This window comes from Tauraco erythrolophus, chromosome 17 (genome assembly GCF_009769465.1).
Source record: "Tauraco erythrolophus isolate bTauEry1 chromosome 17, bTauEry1.pri, whole genome shotgun sequence".
Classification (NCBI taxonomy): domain Eukaryota; kingdom Metazoa; phylum Chordata; class Aves; order Musophagiformes; family Musophagidae; genus Tauraco; species Tauraco erythrolophus.
This window is the reverse complement of record NC_141481.1, coordinates 6,910,147-6,928,243: the sequence shown is the minus strand read 5'-3', so window position 1 is coordinate 6,928,243 and position 18,097 is coordinate 6,910,147. Positions and strand designations below refer to the sequence as shown.

General features: G+C 38.9%; 1 protein-coding gene across 1 annotated transcript in view; it reads right to left on the bottom strand.

Annotated features, from left to right (window-relative positions):
- The window catches only part of VWA3A (von Willebrand factor A domain containing 3A), a 40,018-nt gene extending 26,707 nt beyond the window's left edge, over nt 1-13,311 (bottom strand). The window contains exons 1-14 of the mRNA XM_086622483.1: nt 13,241-13,311; nt 12,881-13,001; nt 12,143-12,264; nt 11,990-12,064; nt 10,632-10,686; nt 9,795-9,893; nt 8,636-8,742; nt 8,238-8,363; nt 6,815-6,923; nt 5,585-5,650; nt 4,990-5,115; nt 3,069-3,207; nt 2,876-2,979; nt 2,569-2,649 (exon numbers count right to left, since the gene is read on the bottom strand). Coding sequence (XP_086478609.1) covers nt 2,569-2,649; nt 2,876-2,979; nt 3,069-3,207; nt 4,990-5,115; nt 5,585-5,650; nt 6,815-6,923; nt 8,238-8,363; nt 8,636-8,742; nt 9,795-9,893; nt 10,632-10,686; nt 11,990-12,064; nt 12,143-12,264; nt 12,881-13,001; nt 13,241-13,305 — 1,395 coding nt within the window. The 5' untranslated portion in view covers nt 13,306-13,311. The remainder of the gene's footprint in view (nt 1-2,568; nt 2,650-2,875; nt 2,980-3,068; nt 3,208-4,989; nt 5,116-5,584; nt 5,651-6,814; nt 6,924-8,237; nt 8,364-8,635; nt 8,743-9,794; nt 9,894-10,631; nt 10,687-11,989; nt 12,065-12,142; nt 12,265-12,880; nt 13,002-13,240) is intronic.
- Between the last annotated feature and the right edge of the window lie 4,786 nt (nt 13,312-18,097).

Genomic DNA, 18,097 nt, shown 5'->3' with positions numbered 1-18,097 from the left:
AAAAAAAAGAACAAATAGATCACTATATAAAACACCCTGGCCGCAAATATCCCCCAGCAGTTTCTGTTTCATAAAACTTGTCCCACTCTCTGATGATCTGTGTCCTGATCAAGGAGGAAATCCTCAAGAATCACTACCGCCTGTAAGAATTCCAGCCGTCTTCATTATGTTACCTGTATATATATGTATCACTACTTCCACACTCAAAAGAGTGAATGAAATCCTCAAAGATCCTCAATATCCCACACAGTGTAAATGTTCTCCTGGTTTGCCAGCAGTCTTAAGGTTATCTACGTAGTAATATCACCACAGCAAATACCCCAAAATCCTAACATCCTCGACCTAACAGTTCTTAATTCATCTGCAAGCTTGAGGAGAAAACTCCAGTAGCAGCCCTGCCATCCTCTGGAAGAAAGTCTCGCAACTATCAGGCTGAAGGCAAACGCAAAGCAGAATGACTGGTTTGTGCAGCCAGTTCAAAAACTTCAGGTGAACGTAAGGGATGGCAGAGAGCAGTGTGCAATGCAGCTCGAGGGAGACAGAAGGAAAGGTAACAAAAGAGACACCGATCTTTTCTTCAAACTGAATGGCCATCCTGTTGTGCTTGACACGATTGCAGTTGTGCTTAACACAAATGAACATGTCTTGGAACAAAAAGCTGCTCTGACTTGATAGAATGCAACCAATACTTAACATAAAGCTATTATCTATAAGGGATTTTATTGTTCTCATTGAATTCACCGGTGACACCATCTACAACATCGTTTGCAAGCTCTCTTTTAAAGCTTCCCTTTAGACAGACACCTAAGCCAATGCCACCTGCATACTCTAAAATAATTTACTTGCTCAAAAGCTATCCAATGAAAAATTCACTTCTATTACCAGAGACTCAGCCACTGAGATATTACCTTCTTCTGCCACTCAATTACAAGTTAGAGAGCACCACACACGCCACACACAAGAAACAGTTACCTGGCCTACTTTGTGTCTGCCATATTTATCATCAGCATCTCCCTCTCTGTCTCAAGGGTGGGCCGGAGTACATAGCTGGATGTTTTTTCTATTTCTAGTGTTATTAAATCATTTTCACCAACCTCTACAATCTTCCAAGGCAAACCACACATTGCTTGCTATGGAAATTACTGAAATTCCTAAAGGCCTGAAAGGCTATTCACAAACAGCCTTTATTCACACCGTTACAGACTGGAAGGCATGGAGTAGACATTTTGTAAGTATTACACAGAATTCTCAAACTAAATGGGGCAGTGGGTATCATCGGATAAACCTACATTTTTTTCTGAACTCTAGGGCGCTTTCTGAGCCTACATAACAGGGTGTGCTCAACCTTCTTGAATCCTTTCATAAAAATGGTTTCCCACTAACTTCCTGCTAATAGCAGATAAGGCTTAAAAGCTCCATTTGCAACTTTTTGCCCCAGGATGAGAACAGTTCTTGTCTTGCCCCTAGTGTAGAACGGGGAGCTCCGGATCTGAAAGCACTGGGTGCCTCTGCTCGTCATATCGTGTTGCACAATGACACAATCCTCTTGTTTTTCCCAAGACTCAAATCCCTCCACAGTATTTCACTTTGCACATAAAAATCTGTAAAACCAAAGCTGCAGCATCTACTGTCCACACATGCCCAGCTAAGCCTGAAGAGTGTAGTTTCCTCACACTACACTGACTTTGGAAGAAGAGAGGAAGAATACCCCAAAACCAAACCTTCATGCAAGCTGTAGATGAAGTAGATAAACTAAAATAATTTAGGAGAATGTGGTTTACAGCACTATGCTGGCACAATTTTCAGAATTCACATTAAGTATAAAGAACAGTTGTGCATATGCTAAAGCATGAAATACAAACACCTAGCTTCTACTCACACTTTAGAGTAAAGCAAAAGTATGACAGCCTTCTATAAGGTAAGCAGAAATAACTGCTGCTTTCTGACTCTTAAAAAAGGCTGGTTTGCTGAAAACACATAGAAATAATTTGTACTTGACATTCGCATCAGCAAAAATATATTCTGTACAAATGCATGGCAAAAGTGCTGCAGAAACACTGACAAGGCTAAAATGCTACTATTGGTAAAAGAGCGAATTTATTTTCGCTCTGCGAAAATTCTGCAGAGCGAATTACTTTCGATGTGACCATCTGCAGAATATTACCATTTGGCAATCATGCAGAACTTATTAGATTTGGATCTCAAATCCAAATCTACTTCCCATGTGGAAAGGGTGAAGGATTCACAATGAAAAGTCTAATGTGATGTCTCTGAAAGGAGGACTCACACATATGTGGGTAAAATAATGTAAATACATTCTTACACATTGATCACAAAATGCACTCTGCTGTATTTATGAGCAGCACTGATGGACTCTTTCTCTTACTTCGCCTCCTTCCTCTTCCCAGATAAGAATCTGGGTCCCAAGTCTGACCACATCACTGCAGATGTACATGGACAGCTGTCTGCACATGAATCCCTGCAGTACTTACATAACAGGACAATTGATGTGGAATAATTAGAAGGCAATTTAGCCCTGACAAGGCTATACCACTATAGACAACTCACCTGATAGTTGCGTAACACTGGCAGATCAATGTGGATATTTTTCACAGTTCCATCATACCATTCAAACTGCGTCATCGCTTTCTAGAAGGATAAATAATACAGTTACGTCTTTACAGAAGCCTATATAAGATGTACTAACATGGAATTCCTTCCTGAAGCATTCTTAAGAATGCTGTTAAGTATCTGATTTGAATCCATGAGTCAAATTTCAGTTAAAGCCTGTAGAATTTCACTAACTTATAAAGTACCGATTTTCACTAGAAAAATGCAGCAATAGAAAGAAAAAGAAAGGGTCCCCATCACTTACCTCATGTAGAGTTGATGATACTGTTTTTTTTAGAATAGGTACAAATTCTTCCACAGGAGAGAAAGCATTGGGAGCCAAAACTTGATAAAGGTTTAACTTTTTAGCTATAGCAAGGAACAAAGAAATTAAATAAAACACTTGGGCTGTCTTTATCTCATGTCTCATACCTGCTAAGCTTTTCTTTCTGTGCTACCTTTCAATCCATTTGTCTTTAACCAGTCTCTTGAGGTTTTGGCCAGGACACATGGTGTTTGAATAACTAATGGTCCTTCATGATTTGGAGGCTTTGGTAAGAAGCTGGAAGGTGCTATATTTGCAAATTCTGTGGAAACCTAAAACAGATTTTAAGAAAAACTCTTGCAAATTCTAGCATATTTTTTTTTACCCTCGATCCAAAATAGGCAGCATGGAATATTAGTTTTACTTATGTTCACCGAAGTGCTGGGATTTCAACAACCAAAATACTTTGAAAATAGCTATCATTGGTCCTCCTAAAAATAGGTTTTGGGGGAAAACGTTCCATCAACTTCACTGTGCTTGCCACAATGCAAAAACCCACAGGGAAATTAAAACATCATGGTTATACATACTGGTATGAAAACAGCCAATCATTTCTGTAAGAAAAGCAAGTAGGAAAAGGATCTTTGTTACACAGAGATCAAATCTTGACTGCTCCATTTTCTATCTGCACTGAGCAGAGTCAAATGAACCACATTCTACCCTCTTTCACACCAATGGAAAGAAGTCAACAAAAACTCCTATGGGGCACTAGAATTCCTTTATTTCAAAAAGAGGTAAGAGACTTTTGTTCTATGAATGGACAGAAGTTTGTGGAGATCTTTTTTCGTACAGAAGGTTCGACTAGTAAGTTTCTGAAACGACATGCTTTTACTTGGAGATATAGAGCCTTCTAAGTCATTTCAGGGTGACTTCTGCTCCATATGTAGTCTACATGGCCCTCAGTAATTATAAGTTGGAAGAGAGATGAAAGAATTCTGAGGAGGGAAGATGAGGGGAAACAGAGTTAGAAATATTATTCACAAATGACCAGTTTGCATCCTGTCTGAAATGTCTCAGGTCAGATGACCAGATACGCAAGAATACCCCATGGAAGCTTTCAGTCCATCTTTCAGATCAGACTTGTCCAGCTCACACAACTGCCTACAGTACTTGCCACAGAGAACAGACTATTTTTAAGAAAAAAATTCCTCACAGATTTGTAAAACAGCACTGACAAATTTTTAGCATTAAAGTTTAGCAACCATAGGTGAATTCAGTCACTTTCTAAACTTCCAAGCCTCTAGAAAGTACGGAAATGAGAATAAGGCAAAAAAGAGATGCGCGTTTCCACTTCAGACTATCTGCACAAAGTGAAAGAAAGACATTAGTAAATAATCTCTCTACTAGATCAAAGCAGAACTAGAAATTATCCAAATACTCTATGGAAAAAAAGAAAAAAAATATCACAGGAGATTCTTCTTCTTCCTCATTTGTATTTCATCAAGAGCACTTAGAAGTTACTTTGTTGGAGAAAAGACAAGGTAAAAACCTCTGGTATGCTGGTCAAGTAAGGTATAAAAATAGAAACACTACCAAGACAATTGTTATAGAACAAATGGTGTCAAATCCTCACCATAAGATAGGATCAACACAGCGACAGATGTGTAACAGACAGACTGTAGCTTCCTAACTTCAACACTAGTAATGGATCTAGACAAGCTCTTATGATTTTGCAACTGATTTGTGTCCACCTTAATCAGATAGGAGTAAGTATCTTTTTACCAATTTAAAGGACTGTAGGAATTTTATTTAAATGATCATGCATACAGTTAGGTTAGCAATTCTCTTAGATTTCCATTATGATCATGGTACAATGTTCTTTTTGTCCCATTTTGGTTTATAAAACTTGCTTCATTTTTGAGAATATCTAGCAAAATGTCTCCTTTACTGGTTTTGGTCTTAATTTGCTCTTACAATGGATGGCCAATAGATAATATTCAAGGTTCACTTATCAAAATATCTAATTAAGGATATAAATTTTTTTCACATTGTAAACACTAAAAACTTATACCCCTGACACTTCAAAGTATATATGAGAATAAAAAGATACATACATCTGCTATTCTACTAATAATTGAGCCACCAATTCTTCTCTGAAAAGTCTGTTTGATGCTCTTGAGTAGGTCCTTAGCCTTCTGGGATTCTTGAAGTAGCAGATGAAAATCACTGCTATCAAAATTCTGTACATATAAAAACAAAGGGGGGAAAAGAAGTTAACTACCATTAAAACATAAACCAAACACATTTGTCTTTGATGTGGATACATCTATACAAGACTGCCCAGCATGGCAGAATTGAGTGTGAACGTATCTAATGCACTGCATATAAGTTATTTGTCATATTATAAAAAAATTATTATTTTATTATTTTGAATCAGCCTACAATAAGCCACTGCTTTCATCCTATTCATCAGCTTTAAGTCAGCGAACAGTATCTGCAAAATTTACTGTGCTTTTAGGAAAGCATTGTCAGTTGCAGAAAGAATTAACCACAGGTTTACTGACCACATCCTCAGCATTTCTATGACAGAGACTTTCAGCACCACCTCTTGCTATAAACTTCTACTCAGATGATAATTAGTTTACCTTCTCAAAGTGAAGAATCATCAAAAAGAGAGAAAAATGCTCTGCCTCTCTAGCTGTCACTTACCTCTCCTTTTGAAGAGTAGCAATGATAACGGCCTCTTACAGCTTCTGCAAGGTTCTTTAGAACTGCCTATATATATAAATAGGAAGAAAAATAGTTACTTTGATTTGGTAGTCTCTTTTGATAAGGTGGGTTCTTGGTATTCAATTCTCAATTAGAGACAGAATCTTTGAGGTACATGTAGTGAGAAAGTAAAAGTAATTATGTTTCCATTGTTCTCTTACCAGTCTTACTTTAACATGGCTGAAAAACTCAGTAAAGAAATTTACAAAATCGGCAGTAAGGGTCAAGTTCATTCACCTTGTGCTAAAATGTCACTTTATGTTCCCTTGAAGGTAGGCTTGTGCTAGTCAGATCAAAGACATATCACTGAAGTCTACATGTATAAATGTTAAAATGTTATAAATCCTTCACCTGCCCATAATTATCTCTTAAATCCTTTGCTACTTTTTTCACCTCTCTCATCTCCTCTCCTACCATCTACCACTGCAATCCTTTTCCCCACAACTTCAATACCCTTACTGCATCCAATCTTCTCTTCAAGATTTCAGTCGTCTCCTCTCCGTCACTGAAGTCACGACATGCCTTAGGGATAAACTCAAACAAGCAATCGAGACCTAAAACCAACTTTCTATGCAGAAGCTAACCAGAAGTAACTGCCTATCTTTCCATACTCCTCTCCCTTCAGGCAGTCGCTGCTAACAGCCAAAGCATTGCTCATGATCAACACTGTAATCTGAGCAAGGCTTCTAGGTATTGCACTGATGCTATTCCACACCAAAATATTCCTATCCCAGAGACTGCCACGCTTATATGATCTCACTCCCAAGTCCCTGCCTTTCTCTTATAATCCCTCTCCCTACTTGTGCTTACTGCAGTATTGCCTCCCTGATGTCCCTTATTTTTCTGCTTTCACCTGCAAAAGAGCTCTTAGCCCCAAAGTCTTCTCTGTTAACACACAGGATAATTATCTGGAAATAAGTGCTTCCCTTCAGCTGGCAAGCCTGTCAACACCACTTGGTTGCCACTTCTGGCTTTGGTATGGACCAAGATGAATGCTCCAAACAAACTTTTCATGTGTGCAAATCTGCTCTAAAGATAATACAGTGCTAGATCAAGAGCTGCTTGATGAGCAGGTTAGCTTCCCCAAAGTTTATGAGAGAAGACATTGCAGCTGAACAGGACACAAATGACAGGATACTTAAGAGAGTAAGTATTAATAAAATTACTTACAAGAGAAGCAGGGCTGCTGCAATCATATGTAACAGCATGAATCTGCAGTTTTCTCCCCAGAATACACTGCTGAACATAGTCAGACAATATTTCCAAAGACTGATCAGGGCTGACATAAATAAACAAGGAAAAAAAAAAAAGATATTAACAATGGCAGGAATCAAAAAGCCATACTGAACAAGACAGGGAAGAAAATTAAGTGGGAAAGAAATAACAGATCATGGGAATGTAATCCAGTCATTTAGCATAACCTGACCTCCTCTCCCTCTTTGAACCATTACTGACGTACCACTACCGGGGTTTGGTTCTGTCATTAAAGCCTGAATGACAATAAAAGAACTATGATTCTATTCCGGTTCATAATGGCTTGTGGATTAAATGTTCTAAGTTATTCCTTGCTAGCGCTGGAAGCTAAAAATCAGGAATTGTGGTTTTGCCCCCTGTGACAAACTGTGATAGAAAAGCTTTTGACTTAGATCTTCAACTGTAGGTAAGGATGTCCATCGTCTTTCAAAGGTACCAAACAAAGTAAAACTTTGCTTTGTGTTTAGAACTTAGCGACCCACACAGCTTTCACTCCCTGAGTTTTGGTGGTTCTTCATGGCTAGTAAAAATCTTTCCTTCCATCTACACTTCTGCCAGGGACAGAAATCAAGAAAGTTTTCACTTGCACATACTATGAATTTTTGTTTTCTGTTCAAAGCAGACCTAAGCAAAGCTTGGAACATTTTACCTGAATACTCTGTGTTCAGCAAGTTAGCTGAAATGTAATCTCAATCATCCTAAATAGCAAGCTTGCCAAGCTTACACCATCCCTTTTTTGCACATTTAAAATAAATACAATCAATAAATCAGGAGTATGCTAACACTCCCTGAATCCTTACTATAATCTTTTTCTTGTGATCCTGACTACAGTACTACAAATTTTCAAATGACAACAGTAGAACTGCAGGATTTAAGTCCATAATTTATCTAACCTCAGCCAAGTTTCGTTTCTTTAATCAGATATTTTTTAAGTTTTCCATCAGCACCACTGAGATCAAAGAGAGAAGACTATCTTTGAATGCTTAATGCTATTTTACAGCAAAATCTAGCTCATCATCTAATCTTCCCTGAGGTTTGGACCCTTTCAGTGACATCCTTAACGATGAAGGATTTTTATTGACATAAAATTAAAGCTAGCAGACTCTCAATGGATTACTGCTGTAAGGGATCTGCAAAGGAAAACCCTAGCTTTGTATCAGAAAAGAGAAGATTTATAAATAGCAAAAAAAGGAAGAAATAAAAGAATTCAGTGGTATGAACTAAAAACCTGTAAAACTCGGATCTCAAATTTTCTATTTAATTTTGTATCAAGTTCAGATTTTTGTACCAATTCTGTATCCAAGTTAAAGCTGGTTGTTAGGACAGATAATAAATTTACCAGCTTCCTACAATAAGAAGCAGAGAATTCAGTTCTTTCATCGTAAGGACATGTTTTAAGGCTTTCAGCAAATTGCAGCCTTGACCAGGCTTCAGCTGTTGTATCCACTGTCTTGCTTCATGTAGCCTGGGGGTGGAAAAAAAGAAAAAGGAATATGTACACTTAACTCACAAATGCTAAATAAGACACATCATGAAGACCACTACAAACCACAGGAGCTGCTAAGATATTTTATGCACGAACAACCAGCTTGAAATCACTACCTGCACTTAAAATTCATTGGTTTTTTTCCCTCTTACAAATCACTACAGGCACTTATTATCTACAAGAGATTGCTCTAATTAAATTGAGACGTTGTTTAAAACACCTTTATTTTTCAGAGAAATGAACTTACTTACACATGAACATTGATGTTTTTTGGACACTCCCACAGAGGTGAAATTTCTGTACTGAATGACAGGCAGTACAATTGCTTCTTATAACATAGCTGTTCATCGATTAAACACTAATAAATAAAAAATTGTTAATGCATTACTATCCATGCTGCTTCTAGTAGGGTTATTATCCAAAAGACTCAAAATAGTTGACAGCAGTATTTTCAGCTACCACAGAGAAAAGCTTCTAAGAAAAAGTCATACAGATTCAAATATTTGGTAAGGAGTACAGAGATAAAACCTGCAAACCTATGGTAATCCAGCCAATTTGTTAATGAGGCAGGAGGCAGGGAATATTTGTTGTGCTGGTATCAGTTTTTCTCTTGAGTTGACAAGCACGTGAAATGACATACTGATCTAGAATGGGAGTATTCACCCACCAAGCAACTACTAAAAAATGTTTAATATATATCCGTGGATAGGGCTAAACAATAGCTAAGGTATTAAGACTAAGCAAACCAGACTATGTGGAAATCGAGTTTTCTTGAAGGGGTTTTATTTAAAACACACAAATGAAAAATGTACATAATACAAATTGATGTTAAATAATTCCTGAACGCAGGAAATGAAATTTTACAAAGTTTTGAAGTTAGATAGTAAATCAGCTATATTATATCTTCCTTCCTTACTACAAAAGTTTTATAAAAATAAAGAGTACAATAAAGGACAAGTTTCTTTTGGGACTACAGGAAATGATTAGCTCACCGAGGTTCTGACTGAAATTGTGAAGTGTGCCTTGCTGTGACAAAACATGAAGGCATAAAGAAGCTATACTTACTATAAATAGCTCTACGTACAACTTGGTTCTAGCTCTTAAAGCTGTTTCTGTTAGGCAAGTTTGTTCCATAGAGAATGCTGGTACAAGAATTGAGAAACTTCCAAATATTAATAAGGAAAGTATTACTATTATAGCACACACTGGAGTTTGTTTGAATCTAGACATTAACAAAGACTACACTTTCAAAGACATTTAAAACATACTTTTCTACAACAGAAAACTTCTACTGTATTGTATATTATGAATTTAAGCAGATTTTTGTCTACTTAATTCCTGGCTTGTAGTTATACAAGAGCTCGATTAGTGTGTTATAATTGCTGAAGTCTCCTTTATTATATTACTCACCAAAAGGTCTTTCTGAAAATCCCGTAGTCTAGGTCCGTAACTCATATGAGACACATCAACCATAAGTCCAACTTTGCTTCCTTTTATGAGACCAAACACCTTGAAATAGAAAAGTCATTGTAAACACTAAAGTTTAATAATTTTTCTATGTATTTTGTACAATACCATTTTAAAATCAAATATTAGGTATTTATTTTCATTTTAAGCTTTTTAAAATAAAGATGACACAGTGATAAAGCCAAGAGGGAAGACAAAAAAAAGAGAGGCCTACAGGCTCACAAATTATCCTTTCAGTGAATCATATTACCTCCTTCCCAAGACAACCTATTCATTATTTGAGAGGATAAAAAATAACTTTGTCTACATCTCCTTCAGGTTAAACTTTGTGGAAGCTAGATTTTGGAAGGCTGCTTCCTTCTCTGTCCCCTTTGAAAGGATGTTATGTCCCTTTCCCATTCCTGAGCACTAGCATTGCTAGGCACAATAATTGATTAACCAGCTGTGCAAGAGAAGGAACAATGGACTATAAGACAGCTCCACTCCTGTCAGAGGTTAAGCTCAGCACTGTCTGGTTCTGTTTAAATTGTGCTGAGGTCTTGACGATTAAGATTGCTAAGAGAAAGAAAAAGACTACATCCAGAAAGCAGAAAACCGCGTACCAATGAAAGATCAAGAAAAACAATCCATCGCCAAGATAAGTATCACTGCACATGATGTGTAATCCACAGTACACAAATAAGCTTTCTGGAAGCTGCTTTTCACTAATATTCAAAAGTTAATGTATTCTTTAATGCCGTACAGTTCCATTCTAAAAACATATTGCAAGGCTGAAGTTACCTTTCTGCTGTCCTGCAACAGCCACTGAGTTCGCTGCTGATAAAGTTCAATCACTCTGACAAAAGGCATAGCACACATTTAGCTAAGGCATTCTTTTGCATTTGGTATCAATGTAACATTCAACCATTCATCTTCATCACATCCTTTTTCTCACAGGTGCAAAATCACCTTTTAAAACTACTGTTTTCTGTGTTGTTATACAACGGGTAGTTGCAGGGCTAACCATTTAAACACTTCTTCCCCTAGAGTTTGACTGATACTTAGCAGTCTGAAAAGTGGATCACTGAAATGTTTTCTAATCCGTTGCTGGCTTATTCTGTTCAGAGATAGAAGTGGAGTATTCGCTCTGCTTATGCATGAACAAGAGAAGCTCAGGCAAAACTGAGTTTACTTCATCATACACAGGTTATTTTCAGGAGATGTATTTAATAAAAACTACACGATTGCTTAAGACACTCATTAAATATAGCTTTGTGATTGAAAGGCAGCATGCTCACTGAAGTGCTGGACTAACTGCAGCACAATTTTCAAGAATTTACTTTCAAAATAGGTATAACTTGAGGTAGAACAAAGTGCTCACTGTCCTCCAGAATTGTTTTACTTCAGTCAACTTAGTTTTAACACCATGTGCATAGTTTTTACAATTTGGCGAACAGAAAGGTTAAATCAACATTTCAAAGGGGGAAAACTTTTTGCTTTTTCAAAACACAAAAGCTACTTCTATTTAAACCAGATTTGCAGACAGTTTGCTAGGACGGCGCAGGACCCGAGTGCTGAAGGGGAACCTTCTGAAGATTCTGGATCTTCGTGACTGACACAGCGAGGTGTGCCGAAGTGATGGCACTAAGAACAGACTAACAAGTATTGCAAAGACCAGCAAAAACATCATGATTACTCTATAGCTTATTGAACCTGTTAATTAAATATTTTCCTCAATTTAAGTTTCCTTCATTTTATACACTTTAAATTCACTTAGAAGACTTTCAACTTCCACATATCATGGCTAGATCCATGACTTGAAGCTAATCCAAGTTACAGTAAACATAATCCACAAAATGGAAATATGCAGTATTTCCTCTGAAAACCCAATCTTTCACTAGCTGCCTTTCTAAAAGGAGTTTAATTCTTCAGTTCAAACCCTGGTTGATAGGCATCTTCATAAAAAAAATTAAAAAACCTCAGCCGTAGTGACATATAACTATCACCTACCCTAAATCTCAGCAGAAAGGATTTAATGCTGAGATACTGTGAAGTTCACAGAGGTAACAAATTAAGATTTAAGGCAGTAACTGTAGTCATGGGGGATGGGGATACAGAATCAGTCACGCATCAAAATCATAAACAAGATGGCTACTTACCCAGAAAGTCTGGACTCAAAATCTTTAACAGTCTCTTCTGTAAACTCTCTCTCTTCAACATCGTTTCTTGAATTCCTGGAACATGATGCATAATTAGCATCAGAGATGCACACAAGTTAGTACTAACTAAAGAAAGGGTAGTGTTGTACTTACAAAACATTGCCTTCATTTACCAGATGCTCTAATGTTAATTGCAAGGATTCTAAACTGTAGTTTCTTAGCCATTCCTCTGTGGTTTGAGCCTTTTTAGACTGTATTTTCTTCATTTCTACTCTCTATAGATCAAATAACAAAAAATTAAGTGCAGTATAAGAAATTAAATGTGCTGTTCAAATGTGACAAAAATTTAAGTCTTAAGGATAGTAGCCGGTAGGCAGTGCTTATCCAAGAACAACATAATTTTAGGTACTGGCATACTTTTTTGGATATGGGATGCAAAGGAAAGGAAGGTTTCAGAATACCCCTAGAGTGTGAGCTAAAGAAAAGGGAATGAGAGCTTAGTTTGGAGGAGACAGGAAGATAAGAAATAGAAGAGTTTAGTAAAAGAAATAAAATAAATACCCTAGTAATTTAACAGAGAGAAAGAAAAACTAAGCATCTCCAAATCCATCTCACAGAGTTTGAAAGGATATATATTGTCTTCTGCTTTTCTAAAGAATAATGCAGTATCAACAGTTGATCTACCTTTACTGTTTTGCCTGATTTGTTCACAGACTGATTCATCTTTGCAGAGAAACTATACGTAGTCGCATGACTTTCATTATTATATTTATCAAATTGTCTGTGTATAGGCAAATATACATAAGGAAACATATCAATTGTTTGTTCCCTGCTCTGTATTTATACGTGTTACTTTTCTAGTTGCTTCACTTAGCAGGAAAGCTCGCCTACCAACAGATCTTGTGTCTTGTTGGTATGTGTCACCAGCAACTCATTATCTGGTCCTAGATGAGACACAGTAAAACCTTGACATGGTGGATGATCACCCTGGAGACTGGATTTTGTGGTCACCCTACAAGACAATATATTTTATGTGATGACTTCATTACTCATGCTACTCTTGTACAGTTATAAAGTCTTTACAAGTTTTTTTATGCAGGAACTGTTTCATATTTTGGCATTTGTTTACACATTCCATCTGATAAAATGGAATGTTTTGAAGGGATGCAGTACATAGTTTATAGGAGTTACAGTCATTTACTCTGTAACTACTTATGAAGTCTTAACAAAATTTTCTAACAGTACCCTTACCCCACTTTTTCCAAAAACTGATCATTGTCCAACAACTGAGCCATTTTCCTGATGTGTGTATCCATTATGTGAACAGACTTAGCCTTATAAAAAAAAAAAGGCAAAAAGACAAAGTATTAGAGTAAAAAGCTTAATCCTCAGGAATATACACTATTAAAAAAGGTATTAATATTGTCAGCAACTTATATGATAATTACACTGTATGTGTGACAGCTGCAAATTAAAAAACAGCTGCGAAGAGAAGTTACAATCATCCATCTATCAAAAACACGTTTAGGAACTATTCTGCAAGAGCGACTTGTTAAGAGATTTCACGCAGTTAATTACATGTATGCACAGCTGCCGGGAGACTCCCTGCACAGCTCAACTACAAAAAAGACCAACCACAACAAACCCCACAGCCCTACGAGCGAGCGGGAGCCGCGGCGGCAGCAAGCGGGCGGGCAGCTGGAGACAGGCGCTGCGAGAAGCGGGATGGCGGCGTGTCAGCGAGCTGAGAGCTGTCCCTCGGCTTTAGGCCATAGCCCCAGAGCAAAACCGATCGTAAAACCCTGCTTTTCACTCCGCTGGGCTCCACTCCTCACCCCGTTCCAACACCCGCGCCCTTCCGCTCAGCCGCGGGTGTCGGAGCAGCCCTCTCCCCGCGAGCCTCCTCCCCTCACCGGGAAACGCGTCCCTCGGGCCCCGCTCCGCGCCGTCCCGGCCCCGGACACTCTCCTCGGCTCACGCGGGAAAGGCCTCAGCGCCCCCGCCCCGCCCCGTCCACACTCACCTCACCGGGGGACAAGCTCCGCCGTTCCCCGTCCTCCCTCCCCGCCCGAACTCCCGAGCGGCCACCGCAGCGGTGCCAGGGATGCCCCAAGCCCCCTCAGCATCGTCGGGCCAAGGCACTCCCGGCACTCACTCGACACCCGACCCTTCTCCCGCGCGGGCCGGGCGCCGGCGCCGCAGAAGAGCCCGGAGCAGCCCAGCCCCACAGCGAGCTCGGCCGCGGCTGCACCGCCGTGTTTCGGCGTTGCCGGTAGAGACGGGCCGGCCGCGGCGGCAGGAGCCGGCGCCGCTTCCCGCCGCCGGAGGGCGGTGGCGGGCAGGAGGCGCGCGGGAATCCCGCCGCGGATGCGGAGACGGCGGGGCGGGGCGGGGCGGGGCGGGGCGGGGCGGGGCGGGGCGGGGCGGGGCGGGGCGGGGCGGGGCGGGGCGGGGCGGGGCGGGGCGGGGCGGGGCGGGGCGGGGCGGGGCGGGGCGGGGCGGGGCCCCGTTCGGTCAGCACAGCCGGGGCGAGTCACTTTAGTAGACAATTTATTTTGATAAACTTGCTCAATAACAAAAATACAAGTGAAGAAAATTATGTCCATTTTATACAGTCTGTATTAACATTTGTTCGGAAATCATTAGTTGAAAAACGTTCTACGCTCCGCAGTAAAGGCCGGGGCACGGGGCGCAGGCGCCCAGGCCTCCAGCGAGGACCGACGCGACGCCCAGGCAGGACAACCCGCTTGCAGACACCATTTCCTTCATTATTTTCATCCTTCACAAAGGTTTTAAAGGACAGCTTTCATGTTTTTCGTGTGTGTGTAACCTACGGCTGTGTTCTGAAGTGGTTCAACAACGGCCCTGAAACACAGGCACGACAGGAAGGCTCCCATCTGGCAGCTTTACTTCAGCGAGAGGACGGGGCTCAGGTGGGGCTGGCACTACCAGCACCTTCAGGAAACTGGTTTCACTCACCAGCAAGATTAACATCGTTCTCCGTTGCTAATGGTTAGACTGGTGTGTTCAGGGAAGCACATCCTCCTCAGGTCTGACATGAACAGCTTCCAGGCAATTATTTCAGCTGAGCTCAAATAGTAAGATTTATACAGACAAATTAACTAGTTTTCCTTCTGAAGGTATTTTGTTTCTGATCTTACATTTTGTTAGCCAAATAAATGGCAAAGTGTGCACAAATTACATTATGATGTGACATCAAACCTTTGGGGGAATTCTGAAGCAAAAGACTAAAAATAAGAATCTCTAGTGATGTATGAACGAGCTGTCCTTCAAAAAGTTAAAAAATAATGGCTGGCAGAATCAGAAAAGTTTATGTAAACACTCAACACAGATATGGGATTACCTTTGGAGAAGATTCATATGGAAACATTTGCTTTTCATGAACTGAAAAAGTCTACAGATGTTTAGGCATCTTCAATACGAACTTCCTGTAGTTTAAAACAAAACCTTGTGCAAATAAAACCTATAAATAGTCTTCAGCAGATTTTACAGTGATGCTCTTAGGTATGAAAAGAATGCACACAACTTAAAAACAAAAGTAACAGACATAAGTTTGACAAATGATTGCACCATAAAACAGTGTTTTATATACAGTTTACAAGATATGATTTTCTGCTATAAATTAATACTGTACTATATAGTACTTAGTGACCTTATTAAAAGCAACTGTTGACAGCTGTCTCTTCAATTACTGGGTAGGGTTTTTTTAAATGCAGATGGCTCCATCTATTTCTGCACTTAAAATGCTTAAATGTTTAATCTGCTCATTAAATCTCTGCTATCATTTAGTAATTCATAGCAATAGCACTGGCAGATCAGATAAATTTCCAGCCAGCCAGCCTGGGTATGCTCCAACATAAGAGTTTATATTTTTTTATTAAATGATGATCCATTTAATCTAAGCCTAAATCCACTGTATACATGATGTTACTATAACTGAAGTAAGAGGAGGGGGGCAAGAAATCTTAGCAGCAGAGAAACTCTTCCCCGTCACCTGTGTTCCAGTTACAAAAAATCTACTAGAACTATTTACAAGAGTGACATTTCTGAAAAACACAAGAGCTTTTTTTTTTCCCAACGTAATTTATGATCTGAATTTTAGTGAGTCCTTCAGCTTAGGATACAGCAGTGATAACACCAAAAATTCAGACACACCTCCAGGAGCTGAAGCCTGCATTTTATGTTCACCAACATTACTGGGGACCTCAGACTACCCATGCAGATGAAGGCTTAAATTAGGAACCAGATCATGTTTAAACCAGTACTTCCAAATAGATGCCTGGCTGTACTTACAGATTAGCATACTTTAGAAAAATTTAGTGTTCTATAAACACTCTCTTCTACCTGTGAGCTGACTGGAAAAAAAGTCACTTATATACCATTCCAGTGACAAGTTTGCTCAAAAATGTCAAAAGAACAAACACTTAATTCAGCAAATAACCTTTCTGTATTAAAATACCTTGAGAGGGAGGAGGAGGAGAGGGACCCACTAGGGTCTGAATGGCACACAGTTTAAAAGAATTGTGCAAATTGTCCTATTTTCAAACACTAAGCTTCTCTGATAAGTCTCAGATTTTGGAAACTGCTGATTATATCTTAACAACCACCTCATTCTAAATTACACTTTCACTAACATTTTAGAAAAATGTCTATTTAGTAATGCAGTTGTTCTAATAAGCTCAATGAAACAGCACTTGAAACAATTTTTTTGTTTTCATAATGAGTCTCGGGTAAACCACATATTAACTGGAAAATAAATACTGGTAGTGCAGGCAGCTTTCCTGGGACACTAAATTGCACCTTCTGCAAGGTTAGACCGAGTAGTACATTATGACATCTACAGATTCCAAGGTTTATCCTTGTATTGAAAAATAAAACTACCTTTAGTGAGGAATATTTACTCCAAATTTGAGTGGCCCTTAAATCCACATTTAACATAAGAACTTTAGTAAACAAGGCATATATTATTTAAACAATTATATTGCTTTTTTTTTTTGTAAAGATGAATTAATACTCAAGTGACAATAAGTTCATCCATCTTTGCAGTGGAATAGAGTTTGCATTACTTTAAACATTGCATTTTACATGTGCTAGAGATGCTTATCTGTGGTAAAATGCTGTGCTTGAACATGTATGAATGCTAATGTAACAACGCAGTAGAAAAAGAGACCTTCTGTACGACAGTTGCTAATAATTTAAATAGTGTCAGTTTCCCAAAATTAGGACTTCAACCTTAAGGTATGACATGATCTCACTTTCTACCCTCATATACAAATAAATTACCATAAAAAGAATTTTAGCTTAACTTAAAATTGCACCTAGAAAGGCATGGGATCATTTGTACCTATTACAAAAAACTGTTAAAATCAAGGGCTGCTACAAAGAATGAGGTAAACTGAAGACTCTCAGCTATGTGGCCTTCAGAGAAATGGCTTTTTTTCTATTGAGTTCTAGTTTTGCACACCACAGTGTTTTGCTAGCAAAGCATTCTGAGTTCTTTTCCAGGAACCATTAGTGTGTATATACATATATATACATATATGTGTATATACACACACACACAAACACACACACTGTATACTGCATCAGCAAAATATATATATATTTATATATATATTTATATAAATATAAGGAAGAAATCCCCCTCTAAAATGTTTCTTAGTGTTTTTCTAGAGCTTATGGGGGAGGAGGGGATGTAGGTCGTCTTGCTGTTACATACATTTAGAGAACATGTTTTGATCTATTGGCTTCTTGGTGCAGTAATGCAAGATTGATCCACATTGGTGCCAAAGGCTTTGCTCATCAGAAGGAAGATGTAAAATACTAATCTCCTAAACAGCGAGGCCAGCCTCACTTGAATTCCTCTGCAACCCTCTGGTCTACCACAAAGTTCATAAATACTTCGACTTCCAAATTGTTAGACGTTAAAAACAGGAACAGTACAGTAACACGGGGCATTATGCTTCTCAGTGTAAAGCATTCTTCACTAGTTCCTATCACAGTGCAGACCTGACTGCATTAAATATGCTCAGGAGATTAGTCAACGTTGTCTGTATTTGGTTACGGGAAAGGCTCTCCTTTTTTTCA